General features: G+C 56.1%; 1 protein-coding gene and 1 long non-coding RNA gene across 2 annotated transcripts; both read right to left on the bottom strand.

The window, feature by feature from the left end:
• Positions 1-238: 238 nt before the first annotated feature.
• LOC119111064 (uncharacterized) lies at positions 239-2533 on the bottom strand. Its single transcript, XM_037234890.1, has 3 exons — positions 2138-2533; positions 1791-2013; positions 239-531 (listed from the first exon to the last, which is right to left on the bottom strand). The coding sequence occupies exons 1-3, from the start codon at positions 2369-2371 to the stop codon at positions 239-241; spliced, it is 750 nt and encodes a 249-aa protein (XP_037090785.1). The 5' UTR covers positions 2372-2533.
• A 3945-nt stretch (positions 2534-6478) lies between these two features.
• On the bottom strand, positions 6479-9372 carry LOC119113188 (uncharacterized). The gene is made up of 3 exons (XR_005095845.1): positions 9256-9372; positions 6922-7004; positions 6479-6761 (listed from the first exon to the last, which is right to left on the bottom strand). It is a non-coding gene; the product is annotated as an uncharacterized LOC119113188 (long non-coding RNA).
• Positions 9373-12186: the final 2814 nt, after the last annotated feature.

A 12186-nucleotide genomic window follows, 5' to 3' on the forward strand; every position in this document is an offset into this window, starting at 1 on the left:
TGCAGGTTTGTCATGCTTATCAATCCGCCGTAGTCGCATCCGCAGTCAATATCATTATCTATATTAACGGCATATATGCACAGCTATCCTCTACCAAAGCCTCAGTTATCGCATTGAAAAGTTGCAAGACCCATGATACAAAAACAGCCGACGGGAACAGGAACAACATCTTCACGGCGTTTCCTGAGGCCATGGCTCCCGTTTCGTGCAGGTGCAGGCGGCTGCGACGTCGGAACAGCTAGAACATGATGCCGCCCATGGGCATGCCGCTGGCGTAGTCGGCCAGCCCGTCGCCGATGCCACCCATGATGGCACCTACGTTACCCATCTGGTCCATGCCCTGGCCCATCATTTGCTTCAACGGCCCCATGGCGCTCTTGAAGCCCTTCACCATGTCCGTGATGCCTTCACACTGGCCCTCGGCCATCTGCAGCATCATATCTTCGTAGGCGGCCATCCACTGTTTCCACTCGCTGTACGAAGGCATGGCGAACCCCATCGAGGTTACCATCTTCTCCATCATACGGTAACCTGCCAGAAAGACGCAGAGGCCTATGTAAAAGTTGGTAGTGCATGCGTGCTATAGGCAGGTTTTTGCTGTTTTGCTATCAGCTGATCGTGTTTATTTGCATCGGGGCAAGGTTATATTACCTGCTACCTTGTCGAACGATAAACACACTCTATACCTGCATGACAGAACGGGTAAAAGATATAAACAAAAGCACTCTGTTAGCCTATTATGACCTGCCACCATACCCGTAGGCTGAAAGCTCATCGGCATGCATACGGCAGGTGACGTATGCGGGACCCGGGTCTGACCCGCACCCGGGGTCACCAGGGTTCCACGGAAAGAGGAGCGTCATGAGGGTACATCTAGACCCCGGACCCGGTCTGACGCGCGCCCGGGGTCACCAGGATTCCACGGAAAGGGGAGCGTCATGTGGGTACATCTAGACCCCGGACCCGGTCTGACGGGTGCCCGGGGTCACCAGGATTCCACGGAAAGGGGAGCGTCATGTGGGTACATCTAGACCCCGGACCCGGGTCTGACCCGCGCCCGGGGTCACCAGGATTCCACGGAAAGAGAAGCGGCATACGGGTACATCTAGATGAGGCTGCAGCCTATGTTTGTGCCAGCGCATAATGTAAGTTCCTGGCCAAGCCCCACGCAGATTCAGAACAATCAGGTAGACAACTTCTGGCCTCGCACACCACCAGGACCTGACGACTATACTGCACCCATGATGTTCAATAGGAGAGCCATTTTGATTTGATCAGGCAGAATGCGTCAAGAAAGACTGCTGAAAGCTGGAGATTTGTTTCATCTCACAATGTACAACAGGGGCTGGCTAACACTCTTTTCACATTATTTGGGTTGGGCAACTGGTCTTCTTGCCTCCTGTTTCTGAACTCCTGCCGTCATATTCACAAAGGCGTTCTCCCAGTGTCAATGTCAATTGTCAACTGTGTCAATGTGGATTGCCACATTGACACAAACGAACTCTACAAGACGTCCGTCATCCAAATGGTCATTCAAGCTCTCTCAGTCTGGACAGATTTTAATTCGTTTTGCTTACTCCTGAGCTACATTTGCTTTGCAGGATGTGTGCTCAGAGTATCAACACACATTCTCACGAAATTGGAATCGCTGCGTATTTTTTAAAGTTAAACGTAGTTCTTTCTGATCTGCTGAGGTTCTCCCAATCAGGTATAATACAGCCTGCCTCCCCCCCCCCAAAAAAAAATTACCGACTTTACCCTCGAGCTGGGCCTGCTGTGGATGCACTTACGGGGGTCGATGCCGCGGCACGAATCCACCGCCATCCTGATGAGGGTGCCCCAGTAGGTACAGTACCAGCTGCACAGTCGGATGGCCGGGTAGCAGCACACCTGCCAGATGCAGAAGAGCAGCAGCAGGCCCACGATTGATACCACGATCAGCACCTGGGTCTTGGTGTCCAGGCTCTTCTCGAAGTTGAATTCAGCCTGTTCTGCCTTCTTCTCGTCGTAGTACTGTATACAGAGCAAGTCAAGGAGAGGAGAACGTTGATATCGATCGGCTCTTTGCTTGCACGTTTTTTCATGACACACTACACTACTACAAACACACACTACACAACACACTACAAAGACTCACCGGATCTTCTACGCCGTAGTAGTTGTAATATTCCACGTCTTTGTAGTAATCGTATTCGGTATCGGATGAGCGCTTCACGCGGGTTGTATCGTTCAAATCGATTTTCGCCGTTCGGCTGCTGCCGGTTAACGTCGCAACGTCCAGCAATAGGCTAAGCTGTGACTTATTTGCCAAATGTATTGGGCCTGCTATGACAACTAAGCATGAACAGAGAAAAACAAAACATTTTTCCATGTCTTGTCATCAAACTAAAATGGGTGTTTATTCCGCTGGATACAATAGACAATTTTCATATTATAATTACAGGCGAAAGGAAACTGCTATCACGATGAGCATCCAGTTTCCGACGCATTCAGCCTCCACGCCGCTCCTATCCCACCGTACAGCCTCATAGATCCAGTGACCGTGCGTACAGCCTCATTCCGGTTTGCCTCCAGTGCGTCATTTGTGTATGCAATCATCTATCGTTCTGAGCGCATTTCCTTTACAAGACTGTGGCACGAGCCTGTTTCTGCCGGCCGTCTCCCGTTATCATCGGCCTGTTTTTGCCCGTCAGTCTGGACAGTAGTTGTTTTCTACGATTGCCTCCGCCCAGACATCGCGTGCCGCACCGGCCGCCAAATAGCCCGGTAATGGACCATTTGACTGGGGAAAATTAACCTATGCGAAATGGTCACCTGCACAGTACGGGCCGGCACGAACGCTTACAATACCATAGCGATTTTGGCAGGAGATTTTGTGGAGATGGAGGGCGCACATATTGAACGAGAATGCGGGGGAAATAGGCAAAAAGCGCTTACAGAGAGAAAGCGGACATAATCCGGCCTTTAAAACAGCTCAGATGTAGGAATCAACGAAGAACATAGACTACTGAAAGTGATACAGGATCAGTACAAATCCACGCTAAGTAAATATTGATTTCATAAAACTGCTGGCCTACATTGACTGACTGACTTATTAATATAGATCATTTTTGAGCAGGTTATGGCGGATGCGACAAATGAATGGAACTTGAACAACGTGACCAAGTGTATGAAATGCTCCGTTTGGGCGTGGGCCTGCTCTTGTCATTGTGTCATGCCGGGTTTATAAGTAAAAAAAAACCTTAATACTGGCCATCTCCAGCAATGGGACAGAACGTCTCATCTCTCAATTCAGTTCTGGGTCTCGACATAACCCAGCAAAACTAGCCTGGACGTTTGCACATACGCCAGCGCAGCCTACCTGTCAGAATCCATCGTATGCATATATGCAAGATTATCAGATCTATAATACGCGCTCCATAATACCAAAAAAGACTCTCAGATCTCCAGAGCGACCATCCTCGGCGTCAGCACAGCACCCGTCTCCCAGCGCTGATTGCCAGCGGTTAGCGGGCTGCTGGGCCGTTCTCGGCGTCAGCGCTGTGCCCGTCTCCCAGCGCTGATTGCCAGCGGTTAGCGGGCAGCTGGGCCGTTCTCGGCGTCAGCGCTGTGCCCGTCTCCCAGCGCTGACTGCCAGCGGCTGGCGGGCAGCCGGGCCGTTCTCAGCGTCAGTACTGCGCCCGTCTCCCAGCACTGACTGCCAGCGGCTGGCGAGCAGCCGGGCCGACGCCCTCGCTAACGGGCGGCCGCCGCCGCCATCGGCTCATTGCCAAGCACCGGCAAAGCACGTCACGTGACTGCCGGCAGCTGGCCTGGTTCTCTCTCGGGTCATCTTCTGCCTAACAGGGCATTCGCCAATTACGGCCGGCCCGCCCGCCACGCACGGGACCCTGTGATTTTCCCCGCCCAAGACCGCGCGGGCCAAACGACCGGGGAGACGACTGCTGCCGCCAGCTGCTGGGGACCCCAGGAACGGGGAGGCCCCCTTACAGCCGACAGAGGAATAACATAAGACAGCCCACAGACACCAGACGGCCCACAACCACCAGACGACGCACCGATATCAGAAAGCGCATGTACATCAGACAACATACAGCGATCAAATATGCATATACGGCGCGCAGATATCTGACAGTGCACACACAACACACAGACATCAGACAGCATGCACAGACACCACACAGCGCACACAGACAGTGCACAGACATCGAACAACGCACAGATAGTGCAGACATCAAAGCACACATGCAGTGCACAGACATCAGACAGCGCGCAGACGAGGCGTGGCATGCCGCCCACAGACAGCCTCGGCCACAGACGAGTGTTCAGTTCTACACAGATACATCCCCGGGACGAGGCGTGACCTGCCGTCCACGGACAGCCTCGATCGCAGACGAGTGTTCAGTTCCACACAGTTACATCCCCGGGACGAGGCGTGACCTGCTGTCCACGGACAGCCTCGATCGCAGACGAGTGTTCAGTTCTACACAGTTACATCCCCGGGACGAGGCGTGACCTGCCGTCCACGGACAGCCTCGATCGCAGACGAGTGTTCAGTTCCACACAGTTACATCCCCGGGACCAGGCGTGACCTGTCGCTGACGTACGGTCTCGGGTCCCACTCCTTACACGGGTGGTCTCACTGTCACATCGTCTCGGGACAGGGAGTGGCCTGTCGCTGGAGGCTCGAGTGCCCGCCCTCGGGACCGGGGGGTGAAGTGCCGCTGCCAGACACCCCGTGTTCACGTGAATATACCTAAGACATGTTCAGGACGGCGATAGACCGTTCGATGACACCCAGTTCCGGCTCACACGTGTCGTCGTGACAAACCGGGCTTTGCTGTCGACTGGCTGGCCGGGATTGCACACAAGCAGCCTGACTGCCACGGCTGTGTAGCAGGTGATCTGTCGTGCAGTTGTCTCGGCTGTTCCATGAGTGCACGAGTGTCGCATGCTTCTGCTGTTCTGTGCGGAGTAAATGAGCTCACCCACTTAGCGCTTCCGTCGAGATGGAAAGCATATTACATAATGCATGAATGTATTCGCTCGGTAATCGCGTGCAATCGAAACACCATGGATCATTAGACTTCATGCAACCCGTAACAGCGTGCAGCCCGGCACCAGGCACCTCACAGCCCGTGTAATTTGGCAAGACGGTTACTCGCTCGGCATGATAACTCGACCACCGCCGTTCATCATATCTTCTCCCCTATACACCGCCGCAGGCTGTACGTGTTCTTGGCGCCAGCGGCGGCGGCGCCGGTCGTTTCGATTGATCTGCGGCCGGCCGGGTCCCGCCCCGGGCGGCGGGCGGCCGCCTCCAGGCGGGCCGCGCGCCGGCCCAGGTTTCCGCGCCGCTCCAGCTGCGGCCAGCCGCGCGCGATCGGCCGCACGCCCAGCGGCAGGTCGAGCTGGCGCGGCCAGAGCGGGTGGCGCGCCGCGCTCGGCTCGGGCGCCTGACCCGGCCACTCGTCCGGCTCCAGCGGGTCGCGCTCGCCGAAGCTCGCCGCGTCCCAGTCGAGCCCGCGCGGCCCCAGCGCCACGTCGCGTCCTCTGGCGTGCGGTGCGCCGCCGCCGTCGTCCTGCTGGGCCGCCTTGCCGGGCGCGTTGCCGCCGAACAGCGCCGTCGGCACGGTGAACATGGCCTGCACTGGCTGCCGGCTGGCCGTCGGACGCGAGCGCAGCGTGACGGGCGAGCGACGTCGCCGGCTCTGCGCCGGGCTGCAGCACGTCCGCGAATACGAGCGGGGGGACACGGCCACCGGCGCCGACGGCGATAGCGGCGGGGCCGCCGGAGGCGGCGGCCGCGCCGGTCGGCCGCGTGGTCGCTCCACGTCGCTGGCGTCCGACGCCGCCAGCATCGACTGCTGACAGTTGGGGCAGTAGATCTGGCGCGACACGGAGCTCGCGCTGCGGCTGGGCGACGGCGTGCGGCTGGCGCGGCCCGTCCGACCCGACCTCGTGTTGCTGGAGGGGCTGGTGCTGCCGGCGCGACCCGTTCGTCCCGAGCGCGTCTTGCTGGAGGGGCTGGTGCTGCCGGCGCGGCCGCCTCTGCCGGAACGGCTGCCGGCGGAGGTCAGCCGGCCTCCCACCTCGTCGTGCCAGGACACGCTGCTGCGCTTGCGGGACGGGCTGGCGCGCCGCCCGCGCCCGGTCCGGACGGCGGGGCGCCGCGGTGTGGGCCCACCGCGCCGGCACGCTCGGACCAGCGTGGGCGACGGCGAGCGGACCGATCGGACCGGATGGCGCGCACTCGGCGGAGTGGAGGACCGGGCGCGACTCCCTCTGGAGGGCGAGCAGGAGCGGTCTCTCCTGGAGGAGGTGGGGGAGCGAGAGCGGGGGCGACCCGTTCTAGAGCTGGGGGAGCGAGAGCGGGGGCGACCCGCTCTAGAGGCGGGGGAACGAGAGCGGGAGCGACCCGCTCTAGAGCCGGGGGAGCGAGAGCGGGAACGGTCCCGCCGCAGCAGAGCGGGAGCGGGACCGCACCGCCCTGGTGGACGTGGCGGAGGAGCAGCGCGAGCGCGCGTCTCTAAACACCTCATTAGAGCTGGCACGTGAGCGGCTCGCCCGGGGAGCCACGGGGGAGCGGGAGCGGGGCCGCCCGGCTCTGGTGGCGCCGGGCGACTGTGAGCGGCCGCGGCGTGGCGCGCCCTTCGGTGACGGCCCCACAGCCAGGCAGACGGGACATCGGCTGCGTCCCTCGTCGTCCGTGTACAGCGGCACCGGGAACAGTCGTGAGTTGATGTAGTACTCATGCACACCTGTAACCGACGCAGACGGCCAGTCACAGGCAATGACGCGATGCCGGGTTGCCGGGCAACTTCCGCCGGATGGAGGGCTGCGATCGCGACACGTGGGCACGGAACAGCACTTCTGCCAGCAGCTGAACTGGTGCATGTGCATACATCACAACCCACTTACACTTGTGATCTGACTGTCGCGATGAGGAGCCTCCCGCCTCCTTCCACTGCTGCCCGGCGTGAGTAGCGCTCCAGTTGCTTTCTCTGGGGAGCAGCAAATCCGATCATCGGCGATAATGAAACAAATTGGAGTGGAATCCTGAAAAACCAATAGCACTTCATGTTGTTGATACGAACGTATATTTCCGGTCACTGCGAGAGGCATGATGCTCGAGTCTTTAAGCGTGTGCGTATCCACAGAAAAGCTACGAGGATTATCGTTGTACAAAAGATGTGCGTTGACGTGCACTGATCTCTTCACAAATATAACAGCGTATTTTATGACCCCATTGTAAATACAGTGGCGTGTCATATTTGCATGGTGTCACGACATTAATGCTACGGCAAAAACTGCTACTGACTGAAGTGTAACGACATCAGTTATACGTGACATTACTTGTACAGCAAAAACTCATCGACTTTACTCATACGCAACATTATTTCTGGTGCAAAAACTCAGATACGACAGAAGCACTGAACAACAAAATTTATGCTGTGCCGATCATTACTTTCTGCAGCAAAAACTTCACCACAAGTTTGTGCTGCAACACTCAAGTCGTATATAAGTCTTTGCAGTCGGAGAAATGCCGTGAATAAGCAAAAGCTGTATATGTTTTTACAGTAGAGGTGATAACGGGCATAATGTTCTGAAGTATCAGTTTTGCCGTGCTGCACTAATGAAGCGCGTAGGTCTGTGCAGTAGAAGTAAAGTCACGCATAAGTAAAGACTGCGTACGCCTTTACAGTAGAAGGAATGACGAGCGTACATTTTCTACGGATAAGTTTTGTCGTGTAGCACTAAGCCGCATGTGTTTGCGGCGCAGGTAATTTGCATAAGTAATGACTGTATAGGGGCTTGCAGTAGAGGTAATGGCGGGTATAAGTTTTTGCGGGATTAGTTTTGCCGCGTAGCACTAGCGTCGTGTATAAGTATTGGCTGTAGGAGCAATGTCGTGGTACTCCTGTCGGTAGGAATTTTTGTTGCGGTACTAAGGTCGTGGAACCTGTTTGTATGAGAGGCGTGGTGAAAACAGCTAGCACCAAATTACAGCTTGACGTTATGAGAATCCGTATACTCCCCTATAAATCCCATTTTAGTCACCAATCGGCATTGCTCCTAATCACAGTACACCCACAAAAACACATCCTAAAAATTATTTCGCATTGGTTGTGAGAGTTTTAGAATGTCAGGCGATAAACAATGTTGGATGCTGACCAAATGTCTTGAGTTTGGGTTCTTTCTTAGAACATCAGGAGTCGAATTAAACTGCACAGCTGGGGTCAAAAGATCAGATGAAATGTGAGGCATATGGCATGTAGATAGGAATATCTACGCTTTCGTTCGCAAACGACCACTTCAGTTTAAACGCGTGCGTAAACGGATTACTTAGCCATGAGGTGCGCACGGTTTGATACAAAGTGAAAGGTGCGTTGTGAGTTCTGGTATATCTTCACATTTCGAATGCATCGTCGCCTGGAAAAGATTGTTTCAACACAGTTCATTTTATGCATTGCACTTGATAACAATACGGCAATTAAAAGGACCACGCAGGAAGCGCACGCAAAACAACTGCATGTATAGAAAAAAAACACTATTCGCTATAACCACAGAGGCGTTGTCCATGAAACAGCCAAAGAGAACTCGCAGCACAAAGATCTTGTTCTGACATTCTATGGAAACACCAGTAACAATCAGTTTAGCCATGGCACAGTTCAGCAGCACAGCACGAGCTACCGGTCAAGATGTCTGCACAGACAGAATGCACTCAGCTCAATGGACGGAACAGGTCATAAAGAAGGCATGGGTGTCTTTGAAACTAGCTTCAAGTGCCGAGTTTTGAAGCTATTAACTGATATCTTAAGACAGTGATGTGTCAAATCGTCCGAACGTCGCCGCTTCCGCCAACGAACAGAACATTCCAATCCGATTCAGGGCAGCAACCAAGTGGACCATCAATAAGGTCGCTAGAGTGCAGGTGTGGGGAGGAGGTAGAGGGACATTGACCACCTGGAAACCTTGTCCCCCCCCCCCCCCGCCAGGCGCGAGCTATGGTTTCTGTGCTAAAGCTTCAGCCTCCCAAGCCATCAGTCTGCCATCCATCCACTCCTGAGCATCAGCTTGCGCTCTCTGGTGTCACAAACTGGCCACCTCCGCCCGAACTGGACGCCCGTCGCTAGCGCTCTAGTGGGTCGGACCAGTCCTAATCCTATGGCCACTCGTCACAGCGCTCGACACGTTACATATGCCACCAACCGGAGCGTGTGCCGCTGCCCAGCATGCTCTCGTCACACACACCTGAAGTCCCTGGCAGCTTGGACGTCTTTTCTTGACCTGGGCAGAGGCGCTGCAAGGTTCACCATAGACCTCACCCAGTCCTGGTGAGACTGGCGGGTGACGGGGTCACTGACAGCACGGTTCGACTGAAAGCAATGTCACTGGTCAGCAAAATACGACAGCGGCGAGACAAAGATGCACGCAATTTGGCAGGTTGCGATATTATCGGCTGCACAATGGCGACAAATATCACGGGTTACGGCAAGAATATGTTAAACATAGGTGACAAGAATTTGTTTTAACACACGACTTTGCAACCCATAAACTTCCCAAAATCAGGATGACTGGGCACCAACCCGACTAATAATCAGCATGCAAATTGCACTGCTTGATGCAACGACTAGTGGAAGAGGAGCGCTACGTCGCTCAGCCGCTCTCACATCACATCTCACCGCTCCCGGGGGCACTCCACAATCTCACCGCGCTCTGCTGCTCACCGAGGCAGACGGCCTGAGTATGGACCTCGTATTGGGCTGGTGAGCGGGCCGGGCCGGCTCGGAGGCGGCCGACCCGGCCGAGGCGCGGCGGCCGGCCGACTCGCGAGACCCCGAGCGGCACGGCGAGCCGCAGCGGACGCAGCTCATGTGGCATGAGCCGCCGCTCGAGCCCGACCCAGGCCGCCGGTTCTCTTTGGCCAGACGCCGGTTGCCGGGGCTGCGCTGCAGCCGGGCGGGGCTCGACGCGCCGGCCGCCGGGCGGCGCTGTGGTCGCGGCCGCTGCACGGCGCCACGCTGCAGCAGGCGGCTCATGTACCGCGACTGCGGACTGTAGTCGATGGTGGCCGGCGACGGCCGCTTCGCGCTGCCGGGACGCCGGGCGCCAACACGCACCGGCGGCGTCGCCGACCGCCGCGCGGCGGCGCGCCCCGCCGGCCTGCGCAGGGCGCCGCGACTAGGCAACGTTGCCCGCGGCGCGGTGCGCTCGACGCACAAGCGCGGCGACTGGCGCGTCTGTGAGGAGGACGAGCGGGCGCGCAGCAGCGCGCTCGGGTAGGTGACGCGCGGCAGGTCACGGCGCGCCTGCCAGGCCACCGGATCGGGTGCGCCCCCGACGCCCAGCTCTCCGGCCCGGTTGCGCGTCTCCACCCAGGTGACGCCGCACGGCGCGGACGGCGCGCCGTGCGGCGGGCGGGCGCCAGGGCGACGCGGCGCGCGGCGCGCCGGCCCGCTCCGGCGTGTGGAACAGCGCCGACGAGTTGGCTGCTGCACCGGCCTGGGCTGCCGGCCGCCGCGCGCGGCCTGCCCGGAGACGTTGAGCGCGAGCGGGACACCAGCTTGCGTGCGCGTTGACGTGAACTCGGGGGAGGCGAAGTGGGGTGAGACGCGCCGCAGGTGGTCCAGCTGGTTGCGCAGTTGGTTCAGGCGTGCCTCGTGTGAGGCCGATCGGCTGAGGCGCGGCGGTGGCGCGCAGGGGGCAGCCCGGGGGCCGCTCGACGCCGGCGACGGCGACCGGCCGCTGCCGGTGGCCGCTGACGTGGCCGAGGTGGTCTTAGGGTAGCGCGTGCGGGTCGAGGCAGGGGAGATACCCGACGACCGCTGGCCTTTTGATGATGTCTGTGGTGCTCTGGACGACAGGGAGGCGGACTTCTTTGATGCACAGCTTCTGGAAGATATCGGAGAGCTCTTTCGCTTGTTGGAAGCAGATGAAGATGACGCTCCTACTCCGCTCTTCTTTTGTGCGTGTGATGACGAAGATGAGGCTTTGCGACTGCTGGCTACCTGATGGCACTTGTGATCTTGTAGATTTTTGTGTTTGCCCCAATGATGATGCCTTTGATGTAGTGCTTTTGGCATAATTTCTTTTGGGGAGAGCAACTACATCTGCTTTCTTTGCAACTGTAGTTGTTTTGGCTCCAGCAGAAAGTAAGCTCCTGGTTTTTGATGCTGATGATGTAGTAGGCCTGGTAAACCCTGCACTTTGTAAAGCGCCTGCACCGTTTGGTGCCTTTGTTTGACGTTGACATAATGTAGCTGACTTTGATCTAGTGCCATCAGCAGGAACACATTTTGGTGGCAGCTTCCTGGCTGCTCTCTGCACTGGTGGACTCTCGCTGGGACGAATCACCGCTGTGACCACTTGAGGTTGCCTTTCCACACCCATCTGAAAGCATGATATGTATTTTCAGTGTCAATACAGAACCATATTCAGACACATATTTTCTCTCTAAACAGTGCTAATATAAGACCTTGAAATACTTCAAGGTGTTATGAAATTGATGAGTAGCTTGAGCATACCTTTAAATTACTTCTTAAACTAATGGCCACCACAGCAAAATCACTTAATTGTGTTTCTACAAGCCAAGGCAACAATGAGTAGGCAAATATATTTAAATGCCATCAACTAGTTTGACAAGCAAGCATCCACAATGCTGCAAGCTTCTTGAAAACTGTTCAGGTAGCAAAGGCAGTTGTTCAAAATTTAACAAGCTTGGTATGGGTGTAACACCTGATCACTTTTGGGGAATGCATGATATTCAATAGCTGGTTATACCAAATAATTCAATTTCAATTTCAAAAGTTCAACACATTTTGTTATGGACTTTTAGTCTGGTAAGTTGACCAGCAGCCGGACATTCTCGCCTCAGCTGCCCTTTTAACTTCCACCTGGACCTGGATAAGTCATAATAATGCATTATTTGACATTCTAGCTGATTTTGGTCCACCAATCAAGCCACAGACTACAAAAATGCACAATATGTGGAACATGTCTGACAAAGCCATGTTGCTCCAGAATTTTGATGTGATGTGACCAATGTGACCTTCTGAAACCAGGCATGCATTCCTGCGCATGCAAGCTTCAATCCCTGAGTGCTCAGAGTGAAGTGTATGGTTGCCACTCACTTCAGTGCATACAGAACCAAAGCATCAGGAAAATATGACGCTGCAGAGGTAA

The sequence above is a fragment of the Pollicipes pollicipes genome, unplaced genomic scaffold (assembly GCF_011947565.3).
Source record: "Pollicipes pollicipes isolate AB1234 unplaced genomic scaffold, Ppol_2.1 Scaffold_7261;HRSCAF=8764_pilon_pilon_pilon, whole genome shotgun sequence".
Lineage (NCBI taxonomy): Eukaryota > Metazoa > Arthropoda > Thecostraca > Pollicipedomorpha > Pollicipedidae > Pollicipes > Pollicipes pollicipes.